Raw genomic sequence first — 23,274 nt, forward strand, 5'->3', positions numbered from 1 at the left:
TTGTTTTGCTGTAAAGTGCTAGCCGTGAAATTGGGTTTATTGATTTGCTAAACAAAGAAAAAAAAAATGTTTACAATTGTCACGAGTCTTGAATTTATTTATTTATGTTTTACAGCCGCGCAGAGTGTCGTCTCACAATGTGCGCACTTCGGCCCTATCGCCACCCACTCCGTCAGCCATTTTCATTAACATGGCCATAAAGGCTGGCCACAAAACGTATATTGTGTAGCAATATTTCATTTGATCGCAGAGGCTACCGTTTGTTGTCGCTGCTGGACTCGGTTTACCCACTCTCTCGGGCTAACATAGCCCATGGTCTGTTGGTGCACAAAGCGTTAGCATTGTTGTTGTTTTTTTCTTCTTTTTTTTTTTTTTTGGCTGCCCGAGTGACACCTAATTAACACCAAAGGCGAGTGCTGTGTTTTATGATTGCATTTATTTGACTTAGTTATTTGAAGATGAACAGCATGAGTAGCCGGAACTAAAGCTGTCAACTGAATTGAGCGTAAAATTCCATCGATTTTTTCTGCTTTTTTTGTTTTGTCGGCCCTTTCAATTATGCATAGCTCGGGCAAGTTGTAAATGCTGTGGAATTGCGGTTGTCAATAGACATGGCTATAAAGCTCCCAACAACATTTTGTGAGTTCCATTAGCGCAGATACATTATTGATGTTAGGTTTTCTATAGCTGAAAATATGAAACAATCTGCGATTGACATAAGCATCTGATAGTAACATCTGCATAATGCATTTGAGCCAAATGGTGTGGGAGTGTTTTCTATCTGGGCTGCAAGCTGGCTTTGAACCCAACCAACTATTAAAGAAACATTTAACCAAACCAATTTCCACGAAAATGGTCAAGTTGGAGCATGAACCGAACCATTTGTAAAGCTTTTGCTCAGAATAAACGGGAAAAATTTTTTTGGCAAACCAAAGAATTCGATACTTTTGTAGTCATTTTGCCTGCCGGCTTTGCAGATATGTGAGTAATGTTGAGCTCAGTTTGATGAAAATATCTTGGAAATCAGAATACTTTGTCATCAGAAAACGCATTTTTCCACTGATTCTTTATATAGTGCTATACTATATATATACATTAGTGCGATATTTATAAGATTTGGCAATATATAAGCATAGTTTCAATAGTAAATAGAAGTGTCAAGTTTTCTTGAAAAAAGAAGAATTGAAAAATCTACTCCTCGTCCAATCGTTCCAATGGCAGCTGTCCGGCTCCGGTATATTTACTGCCTGAAACAGAATGACGGACCGATGCAAAGCCTTACCTAGAATATATATCTGATTTAGAATATATCTTCTTTATGGGGTCGAAGATGTCTCCTTCTATGCGTTACACACTCCATGAGAAACTGTTAGAATCCACTATAAGGGTATCAAAAAGTTTTTGTTTTTAAAAAAGACGAGAACAAGTATTTTAAAGATATTTAATATATTTTAGAAGGGCTCAACTTTATGGTATTTTATAAATACCCAATCCCAGAAATATGAATTACGAAAATTAGAATACTCAAGAAAACTTTAGATCTCTTCTGTGTATATCAAAGGGCATATCTTATATAGCTATAGTTCTCTTAATTTTCAAAAGTCTTTTTATACATATAAATGGGATAGATAAGGGGCAACAAAAAAACCCAACAATTTACAATTGCAGAGACCTAAAAAGAAACCTACTCTCAAAGTTATGTACGTAGTGTGTTGTCTTTTGAATTCCAGTAAACAGCAGCCGCAGCAGCAGCTGAGCCTTCCCATGATTGACATGAAAATGCTTAAAGTTTACCTTAAAACAATGATAGAAATGTTGCTTGGATGTGTTGCTCTGTGTTGGAGGGTGGAGGGGAGCACATCAAGCTGGCGACTAGTTAAAGTGAAGCTAAGCAACACCTGTCGTCCATTGTGGCGGCCTTTTGTTGTTTGGCTTGGCTCGGGTTGGCACTGTTCATTAAAAACTCGGCTTCTGTGTAAAACATTTTTTAATAAATATTATAAAATGGGAGCTGCACAAAAACCAAAATCGTTTACAAGAAAAACAATTAAGCCAAACAGACAACAGACAAATAAATACGAAAAAAAAAAAAAAAACCCACAGAGGTACGCAGTTAAAGACCCTAAAAAATGTCAACTGCCGCTCACCGCAGCCGGCAACTGTTGGAGGCTGTGATTTTGTAGCTAAGTAGCATGCCTGGGTGCCACATAGGCTACACAGATCTAGTAATCGCGCACAACTCGGGCCACCGTCGCTTGGCGGTCCCGACTCGACTCTTGTCGGCTGTCATAAAACAATTAAGTTTAATTTTGTCACCGTGCCCAGGCCCACAGCCAGAGCCATGGCTAAAAGCACCCAGACCAAGCAGCATGCCTCATGCAACACTGCGGCACTGTGGCAGGCAGCAGGCTCTCCGCGCTGCACGTAATTAACGCATGCTTTGTAGTTGTTGTTGTTTTTGTAGTTGTTTGTTTAATTGTGCACCTGTTGCCGCCTTTTGTGTCCAATGGTCCAGCAAATTGCATGCCAGGGATGTCAGTTTTTGGTGCAACAATTGTTTGGAAAATCGGCTAATGGGCTTTTCCAATTGCGTTTTATTCAGACAAAAAGCTAGCGCAATATGTTCATCTGGCTATCTGCGAGGATTTCAAGTATTTACAGGAATCTTACGCAATCTACAATTATCTGAGTTCTTATTCCTATCCTTCAGCCTTATGAATTCCTTTTTATTGTTTTTTTATTTAATATACATATATTGTTTAATTTAATTTATTTATTTAATTTTATTTATTATTTACTTATTAAAAATTAAAATTTATATAATAAAAAACTATTTTTAAATTATTAAATAATTATTATTATTGGAAACTCCCTTCCCTCTATTCGATATTCTTTAATCTCTTCCGTTCGTTTACTTACTCTAGTTTTCTTTTTACTTTCGTCCTTTTCAATATCCTTTAAATACAGCAGCAGCTATATTATATAGCTCTATAGAAAAAATGTTCATATTTTCATTAATCTCAACATTTACGAGCTCCACTATTCTCACGTATCTTCAAACCCACAAGGGTATCAAATCTTCGGTTTGACAAAGATAACCTTTATTATTCGTACTTTCTCGTTATAAAGCTTATAGACTTATATATTTATTAGGACTGTAGCATAAGGAGGTCAAGCCTTGTCTACAGTTCCTTAAGCATACCACACTATACCCATTGAAAATTTGAAAAGTGGGTTATATTGACTATGTCCTAAGGTATGTAACAGGCTGTAAAAATCATCTTGGACTTCATCGAGTATATTATGTATATATTTGATATACTCCTGATCAGCAGCAGCTGTCGAGTACGTTCTTCTGGCCTTCCGTTCGTCTGTGGAAGAGTTCCAATGCAGAGTCTATAAAGCAGATTTAAATGTTCCCATCTTTTTAGTCCACGCTAATCAAACGAAAACAACATTTTTATAATTTCCATTATTAAGTTGCTTGCAATTGTCTTGTTAGAACATTTTATTATAAATATTTAATTTAGTGAACTGTTCGCACAGGCTCGTTCACCTATTTTCTCTTAGCTTATGCCGCATTTTCAACTAATTTTGGTTTGTGCTAACATTTAAACTACTTATTAAAAAATCCCAGCTTGTGATTTTTTCTTCGCCTTTTTTTATACACTTCCCAAGCATCATTAAAGACATATCCGTAGCTACAAGAGAAGCTACTGAGAAGCGTCTTTTGCTCTTTTTACGATCCTTTTACTGTCTTTTACTTCTCTTTTTTTTATCATTTGTTGATAATAATTATGGTCATTTGTGATAATTGTGGGCCATTGTGTCATGTCTTGAGGAACTGTTTTTTTTTTCACTGTCTTTTATTTTTCCACCACTCGCACTTTAATAATAATTGTCATTTAGATAATTAGTTAACTGGCCGCTTGGGATTGTGACTTGGCCGACGGTCGCCGGAGTTTATTAAATGAAAATTTATGAAAAAAAAGGGGCGCTCTAAAGATTTATGAGCGCTGATTAGCAGACGTTTAGCTAAAGGAAAGAAAAAGTGAAAATCGGAAAATGAAGATCAGGGAAAATCCTTAAAGCAGCAGCCAACTCGTTAACTGCGATCGTTAAAAAACAATGTTATGAATGAAAAATAGAAATTTTGGATTTTAATTGTGTGAAAATTGTGTCCGAACTGGGCGCAACTCTTGGAATAGGCGTGATCCGGGCCTGAGACGTCTATTACTCAGAATTGTCAAACGAACGAACGAACGTCGACAACTTCCTGATGAATGGGCACTACGAAATCCATAAATCGCCAAGAAATGGCCGTACATCTTATCGCGATTGAGCCACCCAAATAGTTGCCACACACATACACACACACAGACACACGCACACACAAAGAACTCATAATTAAATTATGCAAATTTCCGCACTCTCCCAGGCGGCATCTTCAAAACGACACGTAAGACAATAAACCAACACCAAGCAACGACGCTTAATGTGTAGTAGTAGTCCCCCCCCATGAAAGGCGTATAACGCCCCGCCAGGGGAAGGGGTGCGGAGGGGGTGGCTGTTAAGCAGCCACATCGTTAAATTTGATTGATTTTGCTCAGCAGCAGCAGGCAGGAAGCCAAACAAACAGCTGGCAATGCTCACATACACGATCTTAATGAGAATGTAGCGCATTTAAATGTGGCGAGCATTAAAACCGATTTCGAGTGTCGCAAAAGCGACAAAAGTTTTTGGATAGCGTTTTACCTTGGCTCATAAGTATTCAAGAGCTGGTGCTATGTCTCACAGCGGACAGCTGTTCATCAAGTGAGCTACACTACGAGAAAAAACGCGTTAAAAATTATACGCTGATCCTTGTTAGCTTCGAAATTGCCCAAACAATCTAGTTAGAAAATGTTAAATATGCTTTTTGAATATTATTATTATATTTTCTATTCGGTAATTTGTCTTAAAATAAACATTTGCTCTAATTATGGAAAGTATATTTTTAGCATTTATATTTAATTTCAAATTTTTTTACTACATTTTAGAAATTCTTCCTAAAATGAATATTTTATCAAATTGTTGAACATAACTTTTTAAAATTTGTATTTAAAAATTTTAATGTAACGTTCCTTAAATGACAGAATCTCGTTTTTAAGAACAAAAAAATATTTTTCAAAAAACGACAATTTACTGAAATTAGGAAAAGAATTCTCTTACGGAATGTATTTTCCAACCTAGATAAAACATAGATAAATGTAAAAGTATACATTGTCCTTCAATAAAAAAATTCATCCTTTATTTCTGTTCCTAAATAATTTGCCAAATCAAAATTAGTATTTCCAAAAACTCTTTTATCGAGCTTTTCATGATTCTTCAAACTAAAAGCATTTTATTTATTTATGCACTTTTGTTCTAATGGCGGAGACATCATTTTCCATATACCTAGTTTAATTAAAACTTAGTCTAGTTAAGTAGAAATAGGAAGTATAGAGAATATTAAAAATGCATTTTAAACTTTCATTCAGCATTTGTCTCAATTATTCTTAAAAAATTGCATTTTATTTACAAAAATTAACTAAGAGTTCATTTTTTTGTCTATAAAGCTAGGCAGACATTTTTGCCAGTGTTGCATAAGGCTTAAACTATACACAAATTTGTATTTAATCGCTCATTTTCTGGCACACAAGCAACAACAACAGCAACAACAACAACTTGTATACTTAAAACCTTGTCTACGTTTCTCGACAACCGAAACAAACTTTGTATGTGGCGGATTTATGGGGCGCTCTATAAAATTTCTCAATAAGCAAACAAGATCCTAACTCGCACGCCAGTTTTCTCTCTCTCTCTCTCTCTCTCCCTCTCTGTGTATTGCTAGCTCTGTCGCACGCGATTCCAATGAAATGTGTTTTTCGATAAAAATGGTCCATGCGATGCGATCGAATTTAAATTGAAAAATTTGATTTTAATTCTTGCCTTCTAAATGTGTTTTCATTAGCATAATTAACGTCGTATTAAACTTGGTATAAATTTTTGTTTCTCGAATTGTAAAAATAAAATAAATTACATTTAACAGGCAAAGAAAGTTGACTTGCGAGTGGGTAGCTGTCGGAGAGGGGGCTAGCGAGGGTTGGGGATCTGACAGCTATTCATCAGATCGTTAAATTTTTTAGGGTATTTTTTTTGTTATTGTTGCGCTTGTTTTAAGTATGCATTAAAAGTCGGTTTGTGCTCGGTCCATTTGAGTGCGTTGTGTGTGTTTTTCTACACTTTCGTTCGGCTGGTTTTTTTGGATCGATCCGGGAGGGGGTTCCACTCTTGATTTATGCTTGTGGCTCATTTATATTGAAATTTGATATATGTATTTAAGCACGCGGTTGATTTTGCGAAGCCGCCCGTTGCCTCCATTCGGGCGTATTTTTTCTTTTTTGTTTTCGTATTTTATATTCGAATTAATTGAAATGATTGTGATCTACAACACGACTCGGCGAGCATACTACACACATACCTATATATAGTATATATAGTATATATATATATAATTTATTAATATCGCTTTGTTGGCCTGCATGTTAATGTTCACGTGTCTTTTGTCTGGCTTTGTGGCCAACTTATTTCAGCTGCGTATAAATTATACGGCCATACACAATAGTATAACACCTCCTAAATGTTTCCGTAAGCGTGGACCGACAAACTTACAAACTAGCTAACTTTTAGCTTTTGTTTTATGGCAGCGTGGACAAAAACATTAAAAACAAATAGTAATATCGATTGCCTGTCATATCGTGGGCGTTTTGGGGAATTTGCATGTGTTTTAAGGAATTCAACTTTACGGTTTTGGGAAAGTAGCATCCATTTGAAGTTTTCCGCTAGAATGTCTTAACTAGAAGACTCTACTATCTAACAAATCAAGATCGTACATCACGCGGCTGACATTAAAGTGTGTGAAAAACAGTACGAACAAAAAGGCAAAGATTTTTGTTGGGCCTAAACAAAAATAGAATATAATTGATGCATATATTACTAAATACAAAACTAATACTAAAGGAATATTATTATATATAAATATCATTTATTTTTGGGAAAATGTAACCCCTTTAACTTCAAGGTAAACTGACTTTTTCAATTTCATAATTATTTTTATTAAGCGCTGGAATCGATCAGCACCTTCTGATCTCTACCAAGCGTAAGACTGTGAAAGATGGGAATTAAATGTGTTGTAGCTTATATTAACACTGAGGGGTATTCACAATAATAGGATATTTACAATGAAAGGCACTGGGGACAAATACTAATACTGTTAGGGACTTAAATGATTCATCTTGTTGGTAGCTAGCTTATTTGTAGCTCTGGAGGCGCCTCTTTGTAATGGGGGCAGCCAGGACACTGACCGCGTTCGGATGCCTTAGCAGCTTATCGATGTAGCGGCTGCTGAAGCAGTTGATCGGATCTTCGACCTTTGTTGGGCGGCTGGTTCGCGTTTGTTGGCGTCTTTTGTGATGTACGATGAAAAGCCGGTCGGACTTCTCTAATTCGATGGAGCTGGTTCAGACTTGGACGAAGTTGCATGGACATCAAATTCATTGTCAAATATCTATGTAAAATATGGTTAATATGGATAGATTTCAGTTTTCCAAGGATGGGAAAAGAGTTGCAAAGTTGGGGCAAAAAACCAGGACTAGACAAGGCCGCTGTATAACTGCCAGTCTTATACAGTCGAAACTCTCTTGGACGAGCGCTGGTCTGGCAAAAAAGGATTGGAAGCCTATATAGAAAACATTCCTTTAATTATAATTATTAAAATTGTCCGCAACAACTGAGGATTCTTTCATTAAGCAAACGAAAAAATCGTTCGCAAATCAACACATTCGTCAAGCTACACATTAAAAAACCCGAAAGAAGCACAAGCGATCCAAAAGAGAGAAGAGAGAATCAAAAAAAAAAAAAGAGAAGCAATAATAACTGGGAATGGGTGATCACCCGCTGACAGAAAATCACTTGGCAACGGCTGATCATTAACCGATAACACATGACATTAAAGGTTCAAACAAAGTGAAAGAGTTTAAACGCACACAAAATGTGATAAATGCCGACCACCCCATGGAACCACAACAACAACCGCAACGACAACAACGACAGCGACAACAGGAATGACAATGACCACATCAAGTCGAACAGGTGAGGCGAAAAACGAGCGGAAAATTAATAGTGTGAACGAAGATCGGCAAGAGAATACGAAGACGAGCGCAACAGAGACAGAGACAAAAGGAGTGAGAGACAGAGAGATAGGGAGCACGAGAGAGGGAGATGTTAAAGGGAGATGATAGCAGTAAGGCACACACACATGGAGAAAAAAAAGCAGCAGATATCAGCATCTCAGATAGGTATCAGCTTACATTGGAGCACCGTTGGTGTCCCCCCTCCACCCATTCCCCCACCACACACATGATGGTAGTGAGCAGCCGGAAATTTGTCAAAATGTCAACGGGTGAAACAGTTTGTGGAGTGGAGAGTTTGGGAGCACCAGACTCCATCAGACCCCAACAGACTTCAGTTTTTCAGCGCAGGCTCCGTCGGCTTCAGGCTCTGAATCAAGCCACGTAGCTTTTGTAAAACAAACCATTAGCAGCTAATAAACATTAGTCATGCGACCAAAAAACGAGTAAGCGCGCTCCAGTCGTGGTTAGCCGACTAACAGATGCCCTGAATTAGTTCCTAGGACAAAAAAGAGTATTTAGGTTTAATGAGGTAGGAATGGACCTTAAAAACCTTTAATTCAGGAAAGAATTTTGTTATGCTACGAAAATATGCATATAAAATATGTCATATTTCTGATAGGTTTTATTAATTGGAAATAAACTTATCTGTTATCGTTATCGATATTTAGCAATTACATCGATCTGGCATCTCTTGTAAGAATCTACATGCTGAATTTATAGCTGTGAAACTCTCTGATGGGCTTAATTAATTCGGATTGTGGATAACTTATAGGTTTTGTTACATGACTAAGGGCCGATATTTGTCGACTACAATTGCAAAATGCTTTACTTATCGATATTTTGCAATAATAACGATCTGGCATCTCTCGGATTGCACCGAGCAATATGCCCCTTTAGTCATTTTGCAGGGTATCAAAAGTAAGGGGCTGGAGAACCTTAACTCGGCCCGATGATTTAGTGAGTGTAATTAAAATTTAAAGTTTCTTTCGCTCGCATATGTAAATGATCTGTGCGGAATTCCACGAAATAAATGAACAAGTTTTCTTCGCTTCTCTTCTCGCTTCTCTCTTTTTTTTTTTATCTGTCCACTCTCTTGTAGTTTTCGTTTATAATTATAATTTATGCAGATCAGGCCGAACCGCTTGTTGACAGCAGCGACCCCATCAATCAGTCTAGGATCGCCTTAGATAGGTCTATTGGCGGCACGGGTAACGCGGATCTGCCACCGTTGTCCGCCCTTCCTTCCCCTCTCCTCATGCGATATGGATCGCTTTGTAAGTGAGCCTGGACAAATCGTGTACAAGATAAGCTTACATTAGATTAAAGTGCTGGTAGCTCCACTCTAATTGGCTGTGCAATTGGATACTCACTGTACCCTCTCGCAGCTGCTGCCCCCGTGCTGACTCAGCGCCTTGTAGCTGTAAATGTGTATCACTTCATTTATATACATATATACAGAAATATTTTTATATATATCGGTCGGTTCCTTGAATTTCCTGCTCGAGTCTGTGTCAACATTTTGTTGTACGTTCTTTGTACAGACGTCCTTTAGATTTATGCACCCTTTGATCCCTACAAATCACGTTGGGCGTTTTGTTTTGCACATTTTTATGGGCGCTACTGATGCTATGCACTCAGCTCCAACTGGATATACGGATGTATATATGGACTGCAGTCTGTTGAGCCAGTTGCTAAAGTTGTCTAGTTGCTGGAATCGCACGAGCTTAACAGTAGTCAGACAGGGCATTGCCAGAGACTAAAAGATATTGCTGAAAGAAGAAGAAATGGCAACGAATACAATATAATAAATAAAGCGAAAGAGGAACTATCGAATAAAAGAATTTGTAGATTAAAATCTATTTTCTACTATTTTAAAGGATTTCTATCGTATATATTTTCTAGTCCGTCCTTCAGTCTATCCGTCTGTCTGTTTTGATGCGAACTAGTCTCTCAGATCGTCTTGTACATTGTGCAGGCAGTATATATGTCGGAATTAGGCGGATCTTGGCCAATCTCGGCATTTGCTATTTAAACTATGCTGCTTTTTTAGAAGAATCGGTCGGAAACATGAGTTTTAGTATGGCAAAATATTCTGTTTATCAAGATATCCCCATCACGCCCACTATTTTCACATATCTGCAAAACCGTAAGACAAATGTCTGCAAAGATTTTAAATCTTCGATATGCCCAATATATTTTTACTTTCTTGTTAAGTAGAGCTTTGAAATTTGCCTTCAAGCCGATTGGATAAAAATAAAAATAGTTGTATAGCACAGTTTTCCGAGTACTCACGAAAGATTTCGTTGAAATAGGAGCAAATTGTATTAATCAATAATTTACAAACAATTTAAACTTTGCTCATGCAAAGTAAAATGAAGAGTCAAGTTCCGATCTTGGAGTCAGATTTGCCAAAAGTAATTATTATAATAAGGAATAACTTGTTAACCGATCGGACAAACAATTAGCATTGATTCATTGAAACTTGGTCTCCCAGCCATGATAGATATTCTGCAAACGTATAAGCAAAACTCTAAAAATGCACTCGTGTCTGATGGGCACTAAAAAAGAGAAATTTCCTAAATCTCTAACTCTGCATACAAAGGGTGAAAACTGCAAAATATTAAGCTTAACAGCTTTTAAATGATGTAAAGCTGATCAACAATCAGCTAGGAAATAACCCGGCGTTAGCCGTTTAAGTAACTGCAGATATCTCGTATCTTAAACCCCCAACTCACGCGTCGCTCTCTTGACATGTTTTTTCATTGTTATTGATAACAAAATCTAAAAAATAAAAATATTCAATTGATGCATTTGAAACGGCGACCTCTCGCATGCAAGGCCGACGCAAAGTGTTTCAGACAAACTTTAAACGCTTTTTTTTGCCCACTTGAAGGTAAAACTTTAGGGAAATTACGTCTTTTTCACTTTAGGAAAGGAAAAAGGAATTTGTAGTACAAATTTCCGATGTACCTTGATTAACAGTTAGTCAGACATTTATCTTATGTCTAAGTAGATGGAGATGATAATTCTCAGCGCAACTTTCTAAGTCTGATGTGCAAATTCCACAACTGTTCACTCACTACTCTAATTCTTCTTCCGGGCACAGTAGCTCCTTTGCGGGCCATTACATAGAACTGGACAACTGATTATGTCACAGCTTCTAGTTCCCAGCTCTCTTTGGCATGTAAGCCTCGCCTCTCCCCCACACGCGCGGCATAATGAGCTGAGCTACAGGCAGCCCCCCCCCAACCAAAGAAGGCACCAGGTGTATGCGCATAACCGTAAGATTCACACATGCCCAAAGACGAGGCTGCAGCAGGGACAAGCAACAACAATAACAACAACGTGAAGAAGAACAAGAGAAATACATTTTGAAAATTTAACGATGCGCACATTTTATTACCGCAATTAATTACAAAAACAACGCGCAGAAAGAAATCTCCAGTCAGGGAATCTGAGATCACACGAGCAGCAGCTACACAGAGAGTGAGAGAGGGAGAGAGAGAGAGAGAGAGCGAGAGAGCGACACAGAGAGAGAGAGGGCGAGGGAGAGCAGCCTAAAAGAGAGAATGAGCTTCGAGATCTGTGATAAACATTATGATAGATGTGACTAGTTAAATGCTACTACCAAATAGTTCTCGGGCAGCCAGTTCTGGGGCAGCGCGCATAATTGGAGGCGCAACGGGCAGCCAGGGCTGGTTAATTGGCTTCGCTGCAAGCGTTTGTCGGAGCGCGGCTCTAAACCCGTTTTCCGACCAATTAAATGCCAGGAGAGAGAGAACGACAGCTAGAGCGAGAGCGAGCAGCAGCTTCAATCTCGACCTGGCCAAAAGACGTTGTCGGCCGTTGTCAGCATTTGTAGCCGCACATTTCGTATTGCGACGCGTAGCGCGACAGTTGTCCACACGGCACACGGTACAGGTGTCTGTCTATGAACGTACCCTCAAACGCAATGGGCTTTAAGCATGCGATGCTGCAGCGCAGCTACGAGCTGGCCGCCTCACCTGGCCCTGGCCCCCAGCTGCCGGCGCCGCCACCGCTGCAGGTCACAGACTTTAGCATCAATCGCATATTGAGCAAGGATCAGGCTAATCGCGTCAAGAAATCAACGGCCAGTGCATGCAATATACTGGATCTCTCCAAGAGTCGTCAACAGGCGGCCACAGCGGCTCCCCCAGCTACTGCTGCTGCTGCTGCTCCAACTGTTCCAGTGCCAGCTCTCAATCTGGCGCCCGTTCAGCTCCAGCCGGCCGCTTATGTGGCCGGCGGCTATGCCATGCTGCCGCCAGATTTGCTGGCCATGGCCAGTGCAACCAAATTCTATGCGCAATTCTTTCCACATTTGCTGCCCGCCTATGCAGCGGCTGCAGCTGCCGCCGGCCTGACCACGCCGCCCACATCGCCATATCAGCAAACCCAACAGCAACAGCAACAACAACCATCACAACAGCAGCACAAGCGCTACTTTGCGCCCTATGTAATAAACAGGCAGAGTCCCAGATCGAGTGCATCCACGGCCTGTTCACGCGCCGATTGCCTGGAATGCCTCGACTATTACAAACAATTTGTTGGCGGCTACAAGCCGACGCCACCTTTGATATCGCCGGCAGCCTCTTCTGTGAGCAGCTCGAGCAGCTGCAGGCCAGCGGCACGTGATCTGCTGTTCAGCGCCGCCAGCAACAGCAGCGCCACCAACAACATCACCAGCAACACCACCAACATTTCATTAACCACGGTGACCAATCTGCATCTGAGCACAGCCACAACAACTGCCTCGACGACGTCCTTGACCATGTTGCCCAAGTTAAATGCCGCCGGTGGCGTCGGCGGGAGCAGTTGCGCCGCCGAGGAGATCAGCTACAAGTGTCGCATCTGCGACAAGGTCTTTGGATGCTCCGAAACGCTGCAGGTGAGTTGTGTGAGTGCGGAAAAAGTGGAGAAATGACAGTGTAAAAATCAGGCTGACTTCATTTAGGATGTTGAGTTGGAATTGGTATCGATCAGCCCCTTCTCATCTCTACCAAGGGAAATGCTGTGAGAAATGGGTATAGTTGCAATGTTTAATACAATGCATTTACAATGTTATATTTACAATGAAGGCATATAGCTCAACTCTGTAAGGGATATGAATGATTCGCCTCGCTGGTAGCTCGCTGGGATGTAGACTTTGGAGGTGCCTCTCTGTGATGGGCTATAGCTCTTAATCTTACTTCCAATAACACGATGCAACAGCATCTGACCACCTTTTTATTTTGATGTATTTGTATTCTTTAACATCGAATTGAATTTTTTTTGTAATTTCTAAGGAAACCGAAAACATGTTAATCCTAAGCTTTCAATACGCAAAAGTTTATCCCACGTGCTAAATAGGATTTTTATGAATTATTCGCTTCGAAGACTTTCTTTTAATTTACCTGAATTTTTACATTCAAAAAATTTCTGAAAACTGTGTTCACATTCTTTCTAATAATGACAAAGTTAATAATAAGCTATACGACTTATAATAGGTAAAGGATTTAGTTGTTGGTATATATTTTATCTTTCCATTGAAATCGGTTAAGCTCTAGCAAAGCTAAAGCCTAAGCCCAAAATTTGCAAAAAATGTATTTCAAAATTCTGAAAATTTTCCAATATTTTCTAAATTATTTAAAATGTATTCTAAAAATTGATTCTATTCTAAATTTTCAAATTTATTCTAAATTTGCAAATTTTGTTAATTTTTCAAACTGCAAATTAATGTGGAAAATTGAAAAACTGAATACGAAGAAATGTTCCTTATAACTGGAACTGATAATTCGAGCATATCTAAAAAAAAAATGCTATTAATATAAATAAATATTAAAAACGTTCGATAGGCAGCTCAAGGCATCTTCTTGAATTTTTTATATACATATATTAAACAAGTTTCAATGTGAACGCGTTTAAAAAATAATAACGCAACGTAGCAAATGGGGCGGAGTCTAAGGCAAAGGCGGAGCGAAGAGCTCAGCAACAGGTTTATCAAAGGAGGGGGAGGTGGGCAACTGAACTGTTTATGCAAATCTGTATAGATCGTTAAAATGGTGGCGCCCAAAACAGAAGCGAAGAGAGGGCAAGAAGTACGAGAAAAAATGAGAACTGGTTTTACGCATGGGTGCAGCTAAGACAAAGAGAGAGAAAAAGCGCGAGAGAGAGAGCAGCACACACACGCACGCATATCCATGCCCGTTAGAGAGAGCGCGCAATTGAGCGCAGTTGAACAAAATGGCCGCCAAGCCAATGAGCAGCATTATTATCATTGAGTAAATTGTCTTCTTCACACACAGCACATACTCACCCGCTCACCTTCTGGCTCTCTCGCACATTTTGCAGGCACACGAGAAGACACACAAATCACCGCGCTACGAATGCTCCGACTGTGGCAAAGGCTTCTCCCAGCTGCGTAACTATAAATATCATTTATCCGTGCATCGTGGCACCAAAGAGTTTGCGGCCGAGTGTCCGGAATGCGGCAAGACGTTCAACGACAAGGGCTACCTGAGCAGTCACATGAAAATCCATCGGAATCGCAAGGAATACGAATGCCCCTATTGCCCCAAATCCTTTAATCAGCGTGTCGCCTTCAATATGCATGTACGCATCCATACGGGCGTCAAGCCGCACAAGTGCGCCGAATGCGGCAAACGATTCTCCCGTAAAATGCTGCTCAAGCAGCACATGCGCACCCACAGCGGCGAGAAGCCGTATCAGTGCTCCGTCTGTGGCAAATCCTTTGCGGATCGCAGCAACATGACACTGCATCATCGCCTGCACTCGGGCATTAAGCCCTTCAGCTGTCCGCTGTGCCCGAAGGCTTTCACCAAGAAGCATCACCTGAAGACGCATCTCAATTATCACACGGGCTGCAAGCCCTATGTCTGTCCACATCCCAATTGCAATCAGGCCTTCACCCAGTCCAGCAATATGCGCACCCACGCCAAGAAATGCCAGTATAGACCGTTAGACGGCGCTCAGGCATTTCCGGTGCCGCCCAAGCAGCAGCAGCAGCAGCACACATTGGCCCTGGGCACAGCTCCCAGTTTTGTCATGCCCCCGCCAACATTTGCTGCCGCTGCATCCGCTGCATCCTCTGCATCCGCTGCATTTCCGCCGGCTCAGCAAACGCTGCTCAGCAATTTGAGAACTTTCTAAGCTGGCATCGATTCGTATGGAGGAAAACTGTGACTGATCGATTTCGAGCCATTGTGTATAAGGGTATGAAATACTTTTTAATTTATATATTAAAAACTAAAAATAATTCTTAAAAAAATAAGCCTAAATCTAACCAATTCGGGATATACAAAAAGTTGCAAAGTTCTGGAAAAATAAGAACTTGGTCTGCTCTAAACTTATCTAAGTTGTTTTTTGTTTTGTAGAATTCTCTCGGAATTTTCCTTCACATTTCATTTAAGCTTTCATCTTAAGAGTCAAAAAAAAAAAAAATCAATTATAAAATTCTATTCTATATATTTTTTTATTTTAGTTGTTCCTTAGCAAAGTTTTAAAGCATTTTCTGCAAATTTTTGGATATTTAAATTATTTGATATAATAATTAGAGCCTTAGTGAGACTCGGAAAACTCGTGACAATTTTATGCTTATTATTTTGATGTCCGAATTAATATTTAATATCTTGCTTGATCTTCGTTTTATCTCTGCTAATTGTCACGGCTCAAATCAGACACAAATATAGAAAGTTTAAAACCGGGCAGACTTTGTAAATATAATCATAGTATAAAGATTAACAAATAAGTCTTTATAGTCTATATAGTTGCCTTTTGCGTTGGCATGTGATTTAAGTTAAATGAAAATCGAATTTCATAAAAATAAAATAAATCAATTAATATGGAACAAGATACAATAATAATGGTCGAGCAACGGAGCGAACGCTATAAAGACTCTGACTATCAGGACTATCAGACTGCGGTCAGAGAACTCATCTTGTATCCGGATTACGGGCCATTCTATGGCATAATGGGCGTGGTCGCTGCCATTGTATTCTCCTCGATTGGTTCCGCATATGGCACAGCAGTTTCTGGCACGGGAATTGCCGCCACGGCAGTTATGCGTCCGGAGCTGATCATGAAATCGATAATTCCCGTTGTTATGGCGGGAATCATAGCCATCTATGGACTGGTCGTATCGGTGCTAATTTCTGGTACGCTGGATACCGCCGCAACTTATCCGGTGGCCAAGGGTTATGTGCATCTGGCGGCCGGCCTATCAGTGGGCATGTGCGGTTTGGCCTCCGGGTATGCGATTGGAATTGTTGGCGATGTCGGTGTGCGCAATACGGCGCAGCAACCACGTCTGTTTATTGGCATGATCTTGATGCTGATATTCGCTGAGGTGCTGGGACTATATGGCATGATTGTGGCCATATATCTATACACGAAGGATGTTTAGATTCTTGTGCTGCTCATCTCTTCTAATAAAATTACAAATTACACGTAAAATGTAAACAATTTCAAATATGGCGCCATAAAAATGATCAAATAAACGATTGTTAATATCGATTGGCGATAAATTGCTGCGCAGCGTTGCCATACTGTTATTTGCACGCCATTTAACATAATCTACGCCGGTTAACAGTCAAGAAAAACAAACTGCAAACGAGCACAACTGTTAACAGACCGCACTCGCCCAGTTAAGCAACTTTGCTCCACACTTAACAGCGAACAGTTCGTTACATTGTCTCAATACCTGTAAAAAGGTAACAGTGCACGTCAGCAACACACACGCACACACGCCACATATCTAGTTGTCACATTTGCACACACGCGCATACCAGTGTGTCTTTAGTTGTTGTTTTTTTTTTCCAATTTCGAGCGAAGCAATTTAACAAAATTCGTGTAAATGTTACAATTAATTGTGAAATTAAATATTTGAAACTATTGGTGCACATTGCTAAACATACACTTTGCGTTTGCTTGCAGGCGCAGCAACAAGGAACACACAAAAACTCGGATCCACTTTTCGCCAGCGTGGGCAAAGCGAAAAAAAGCACGCTGCCAAGCGTACGCCATGGCCGAGTATTGGCAGCAACAGCAGCAGCAGCAGCTGGTAACGAACGGTGCTGACGCAGCGCCTGCTGCGGAGGCCTCAGCCACAGCGAATGGGCACAACAACAACAATAACTATGTGAATTTCAATCAATTTATCACACAACACAACCTGGCCAGCTCCAGTCTGGGCTACAGCATTGGCGGTGGCGGCGGCGCCTTTGGCCTGACGCCCAGTGGCAGCGCCAGCAGCAATTTTAACGGCGGCGGCGGCGGCGACAATGTAAGTGCATGCTACAATTTTACAGTTATATTTATGTGAATGTTCGCCTCAAAAATTTACAGTTGTATGCGCCAACGTTTTATGCCTCTCAAAATGGCGATGGCGCCGCAAGTGGCAACAGTTATAATGCAGCCGCAGCAGGATCCGCTGCTTATCCCAATCTTTATACACCCTTTGGAAATAATCCGTTTGCTGCCGCTGGCGTTGGCTACGATTTCAGCGCTTCCAAGCTGCAGGCCACAGCGCCCGAATTTGTGCCCAATTTTGCCAAGCTCAGTCTGACGTCGCCGTCAGCGTTGGCGTCGGCGTCGGCGTCTAGCAAAAATCATAACAACAACAACAACACTGCCACACAGCCAAATGCAACAGCAGCAGGCAGCAATTCATCACAGCACTCGCAGCCGCAGCTGCTGCCACAAAGAGCCGACCAGAGGCAGCCGAAGCCGCATGGCAGCGGCAACAATAGTCGCCAGCAGCGACGGAACGACTATCGCGAGGATCGCAACGAGGAGCGCTATGAGCGCGGCAAGAAACCGCAGAAACAACAGCGCTACGACAATCATCGCAGCAATAAGCGACGCGACGATTGGAATCGCAATCGGGATCGCATCAATGGCTATCCACGCGCCACCGAGGAGCTGGACACAAGCAACAGCAATGACAGCGCACAGCCCTCGCCAGAGAAGCAGCCGTCGCAACAGCAGCTGCACCAGCAGCAACAAATCTCACCAAGACGCGCGCCCGATCATGAAAAGTTGTCGCAGCGGGAAAAGCTAATGCGCGACATTGAGCAGCGGCGTCTGGAGTGTCTGGTCTGTGTCGAGCTGATTAAGGCGCATCATGGCACCTGGTCGTGCCAGAATTGTTATCATGTGCTGCATCTGAAGTGCACCATCACCTGGGCCAGCAGCTCGAAATCCGCCGAGGGCTGGCGTTGCCCCGCCTGCCAGAATGTGCTGGAGGAGCTGCCGCGCGAATATCTGTGCTTCTGTGGCAAACTCAAGAATCCACCGTTGACGCGCACCGAATTAGCCCACAGCTGTGGCGAGCTGTGCTGCCGTGTTGAGGGCTGCAGCCATGCGTGCACGCTGCTCTGCCATCCCGGTCCGTGTCCGCCATGCCAGGCGAATGTCAGTCGCAGCTGCGGCTGCGGACGCACCTCCAAGCTGATGCAGTGCGCCATGAAGCAGCCGCTGCAGTGTGAGGCCATTTGCGACAAGCTGCTCAACTGCGGCGAGCATCGCTGCCAGCAGCCGTGCCATGCGGGCAAGTGTGAGGCGTGCGCGGAGCAAGTGCAGCAGCATTGCCATTGCGGCAAGCAGCAGCGCGAGGTGCAGTGCACCCGCGAAAGCCAGGATAAGCGCAGCTATTCGTGCAAGGAGTGCTGCAGCAAACCGCTGCCCTGCGGCAATCATAAATGCAAGGATTCCTGCCATGCCGGCGCCTGTCGTCCCTGCAAGCTGAGTCCCACACAAATCACCAGCTGCCCCTGCGGCAAGTTGCCGGTGCCCCCAACGCAGCGCACCAGTTGCCTGGATACGGTGCCCACCTGCGAGGGCGTCTGCGGCAAAACGCTGCGCTGCGGCAAACCTGCGCATCCGCATCAATGCGCCAGCAAATGCCACCTGGGCCAGTGCCCGCCGTGCCCCAAGCAAACGGCGGTCAAGTGCCGTTGCGGCCACATGGATCAGATGATCAAGTGCCGCCAATTGTCTACCCGTGCGGACGATGCGCGCTGCAAGCGTCGCTGCACCAAGAAGCGCAGCTGTGGCAAGCACAAGTGCAATGCCGAGTGCTGCATCGATATCGATCACGCCTGCCCGTTGCCCTGCAATCGCACGCTCAGCTGTGGCCGGCATAAATGCGATCAGCCCTGTCATCGTGGCAACTGTCCGCCTTGCTATCGCAGCAGCTTCGAGGAGCTGTACTGTGAGTGCGGCGCCGAGGTCATTTATCCGCCGGTGCCATGCGGCACCAAGAAGCCCATCTGCAAGCGACCCTGTTCGCGGACGCACGGCTGCGAGCATCCACCACAGCATAATTGCCATGCGGCGGCCAGCTGCCCGCCCTGCATGATGTTCACCACCAAGTGGTGTCATGGCAATCACGAACAGCGCAAGACCATACCCTGCTCCCAGGCTAGCTTTAGTTGTGGCCTAGCCTGCGGCAAGCCGCTCGCCTGCGGACGCCACAAATGCATACGGCCCTGTCATGAGGGCGAATGCCAGCAGCCTGGCGAGCTGTGCCGCCAGAGCTGCACCAAGCCGCGTCTATTGTGCGGCCACAAGTGCGCGGCCATATGCCATGAGGGTGTCTGTCCTGAGACGCCGTGCAAGGAGCTGGTCGAGGTGCAGTGCGAGTGCGGCAATCGCAAGCAGAGCCGCAGCTGCCAGGAGCTGGCACGGGAGCACAGTCGCATTGCCACCGCACAGCTGGCCTCCTCCATGGCGGAGATGTCGCGCGGCAACTACATGGAACTCAGCGAGATACTGGCGCCCAACAAGAACAATAAATCCAACAAAACGTGAGTAGCCAAACAACAAACCCACAGATCCAACTAATCTATATATATATCTAAATATAAGGTTGTTCCGACTAACTGTATGGTGGGCTGTCCGAACCTTAACCAGAAAGCAGACATTTTTACTTAAAGGGTTTTCAGTTTTAGCCCTGTTGTACGCAACTTTTTTGTATATCAACCGCTCAGCTTCAAACTCATATTTGTGAAAAATTCATGTGAGCCGTGTCACACTCGTCGAAAATTCCATCCCGTTCTAGCGGGAATCGCAGTCAAAGATTTGTTGGGTGACCTTTCGATTTCAAGCTCAAAGAATATCCTATGCCGTTAAAGCTTGGAATTATTTAAACAAAATCCCTCTGGCAGTAGTAGAAGGTTGATATATATATTCCACTTCTATGTTTGGAAGATGGGGGAAAACGGTTTAAAGAAACTTGTAATTTCCTTTTAAAGATCTTTGCGAAACGTAAATACACAGTGATCAGTGAAAACTAAGGAAGAAAACTAAGATCTTTAATAACTTAAGATCGCCCAGAAATTAAAGCTATAATTTGCCCTGCCCTGTGTTTAAATTCGTATTGTTAAAAACAGTTCTATGCCCATTGCTTTCCACTATTTTGATTGCAAAATAGTTGAAATAGGATCGAAAAGAAGCTGATATATTTAATTATTATATTTATTTTAGCTTGAACTGCAATGATGAGTGTCGTCTGTTGGAGCGTAATCGTCGCTTGGCTATTGGCTTGCAGTCGCGTAATCCGGAGACGCAGCTCAAGTCGCTGACAAAGTACTCGGAGTTCTTGCGCGGCTTTGCCAAACGCAATCCGGTGCTGACCAAGAGCGTCTATGAAACCCTCACCGATCTGGTCAAGCTGGCCAAGGAGAGCAAACAAAAGTCGAGAAGTCATTCGTTTCCCACAATGAATCGTGAGAAGCGTCAATTGGTGCATGAGCTATGCGAAGTTTTTGGCGTGGAGTCTGTTTCCTATGACAAGGAGCCCAATCGTAATGTGGTTGCCACAGCGCACAAGGAGCGGGTGAGTAAAGTGTACTTTAATCGTTTATACTCAATTCTAACCGACTATCATATACCCTATTTAGTGCTGGCTACCTGCCACTAGCATCATGGAGGTGCTGGCACGCGAATCCGGGCAACGTCGCGTGCCCGTGCCCAGCAACAATGCATGGAGCCTCAAAAAGTAGCAGGCAACATTTCATTCGTTTATCCTTGACAATACACGAACACATTTAGCAGAGTTTATAAAAAGAGAGAGAGGGGGAGGGAGATCTCTTTGTAAACCTCTTACAACTAGCCTGAACATAATTGAAAAATTTCTAAAACGTTAGTTAAAATATTGTTGCATGGACAATGTTAAAGCAAAAGAAAGGTTGCAGGATATACCAAATGAACATAAAGGAAAAAGTGTGGAAAACAATACTAAAAACAAAAAACGAGCAAAATTGGAAACTGTTAATCAACTTTCAACTGTTTTATGATGAATTTATATAAAGCTGAATCCTTTGACTACGTTGCATATATACAGAATAATAAACACAATAAGGAAGCGATGTAAAAAAGGAAATATTTTAAATGTGAGCTAAAGAAAACCTTGTGAATACAATGGAATTCGACTGCATTTTCTGTAAGTATCGCTTAAAGAGGTTATGTTATTAATACTAATAAAATTTGTGTTGTCGTAGTCTCACATTTTGAAAATACCGAATATTTAATTTAAAAAAACAACATACCAAAGCGTTCAGTGTTGCCAAAGATGATAATTTGGCAACGCGAATCGGAATTTGTGTGCTGTGCAGCACTGTTTTGTATGTTGAATATGTTTTTTTAGCTGGTGTTGTCAATGGAGAATAAATTCCAAAAGTTTTGATAACGTAATTTGCTAAATTAATTTTTGCAGTGTATGTATCAAAAACACAACCTATATATGTGTGAAAAATTACCAGACAGGGTAATTAAAGAATTGAATTAAATATGGACATAAAATACTCTGTGAAACTGTGCAACACTGTTCCATTGACTATGTTTAGTTGTGCCACCCACCAAACAAACAGTGCTGTGTTTGTATTCGCACGTGTTTTGTGTTTTTGTTGTATCACGCTCCAATATTCCAATATTACTTTCTAACACTGTTTTAGCTGAGTCAAACACCATTTGTCAATGACTGTGTGCTTTGTTTTGTTAGTGTCAAAACTGGTTGTGGTCAAAGCTAAATAAAATCCACTTAATTTTGGTATGAACATTTGCTAAGTTTAATAAATAAATTATAGAACTATAGATTAAATGCAGTAAATATATTAATTAAACCTTAAATAAATAAAAAAAAACATCAAAATAATATAAAATTTTTGCTTAATGTTTTATGTGACAAATAATCTTAAAATATGTTGAATTTATAATTTTGATTTTCTTATTTGAAACTTACATGAAACTCTTAAGCTTCGATTTCGCGATTACATTTTTTTTTATTCATTTTTAGATTAATTAATAATAAAATTATATTAATTATATTTTCTATATTCAAGTAATCTTATCAAATATTATTATGTTAGCTAACACTAGGTAATAGTAACAGGTTTGAAGGTTTTCTTTTTCGACAAAAAAGAGAATTTTTCAAAAAATTTATTATTATAAAAAAATTATTTTTACGTATAATTTTAAAGAGACATTTAACAATCTTTAAAAAAGGCTAACAAGGGAACAATTTAAAAGTTATATATATTTAGAAATAAGATTTAAAAATGCAAAGCGTCTTATACGAATTTAATTCTTAACAGCTTTAAATACCGACTGACTAATTTAAATGTATTTTGAATAAACTTCATAAAATGAATAATTACTTTTCTCTTGCAATATTTGCAGATAACTTCTTACTTTAGATCAATTTTAATTAAATCAGTTTTGGACAGAAATATGTCGCCAAGCAGCCTACCAAGCTGAAGGATTATTGTCACAGGTAAGTACATTTCGTATAGTTTTAGTTTAGTTCAGATATATTATAAACTCAATTGAAAGTTAAGTCCATTGAATAATTGGGATTGGCAATGCGTGGTGCATGCTGCACGGCACTCAAGAAATGCCTTAGAACTATGTCTTCTATCCAATTAGACCTGGCCAACTGGCCAACTGGCCAAGTGGCTGTTGGCTGTTGGCTGTTGCGTTCGTTTCGGGCGTTGGGCACGCTTCTAATTTGTTGCCATTGCCGTTGCCATTTTCACGAAAAACA

The 23,274-nt window shown here is 41.3% G+C and overlaps 3 protein-coding genes across 6 annotated transcripts in view; all 3 read left to right on the forward strand.

Moving 5' to 3' along the window:
- Positions 1–12,165: 12,165 nt before the first annotated feature.
- LOC115759292 (zinc finger protein 250) lies at positions 12,166–15,383 on the forward strand. The gene is made up of 2 exons (XM_030700194.1): positions 12,166–13,122; positions 14,565–15,383. Exons 1-2 carry the CDS (start codon positions 12,166–12,168, stop codon positions 15,381–15,383), a joined length of 1,776 nt encoding a protein of 591 aa, XP_030556054.1.
- A 613-nt stretch (positions 15,384–15,996) lies between these two features.
- On the forward strand, positions 15,997–16,741 carry LOC115758633 (V-type proton ATPase 16 kDa proteolipid subunit-like). The gene has a single exon (XM_030699367.1). It carries the CDS (start codon positions 16,075–16,077, stop codon positions 16,633–16,635), a length of 561 nt encoding a protein of 186 aa, XP_030555227.1. The 5' UTR covers positions 15,997–16,074; the 3' UTR covers positions 16,636–16,741.
- A 257-nt stretch (positions 16,742–16,998) lies between these two features.
- LOC115759178 (protein shuttle craft) overlaps positions 16,999–23,274 on the forward strand; it is a 63,106-nt gene continuing 56,830 nt past the window's right edge. For 2 of the 4 annotated variants that reach the window (XR_004017505.1, XR_004017507.1), the window contains exons 1-5: positions 17,033–17,514; positions 17,577–20,038; positions 20,718–21,069; positions 21,134–21,675; positions 22,911–23,004. Coding sequence is in view for 1 of the 4 variants with exons in the window: in XM_030700053.1 (XP_030555913.1) it covers positions 17,254–17,514; positions 17,577–20,038; positions 20,718–21,069; positions 21,134–21,235 (3,177 nt within the window). In the remaining 3 variants the exon portion in view is untranslated. Of the gene's footprint in view, positions 17,515–17,576; positions 20,039–20,717; positions 21,070–21,133; positions 21,724–22,910; positions 23,005–23,274 lie in introns of those variants that run through there. The other 2 variants (XR_004017506.1, XM_030700053.1) reach the window with 2 other exon arrangements.

The sequence above is a fragment of the Drosophila novamexicana genome, unplaced genomic scaffold, assembly GCF_003285875.2.
Source record: "Drosophila novamexicana strain 15010-1031.04,08,12 unplaced genomic scaffold, DnovRS2.1 tig00000193-arrow-pilon, whole genome shotgun sequence".
Classification (NCBI taxonomy): Eukaryota; Metazoa; Arthropoda; class Insecta; order Diptera; family Drosophilidae; genus Drosophila; species Drosophila novamexicana.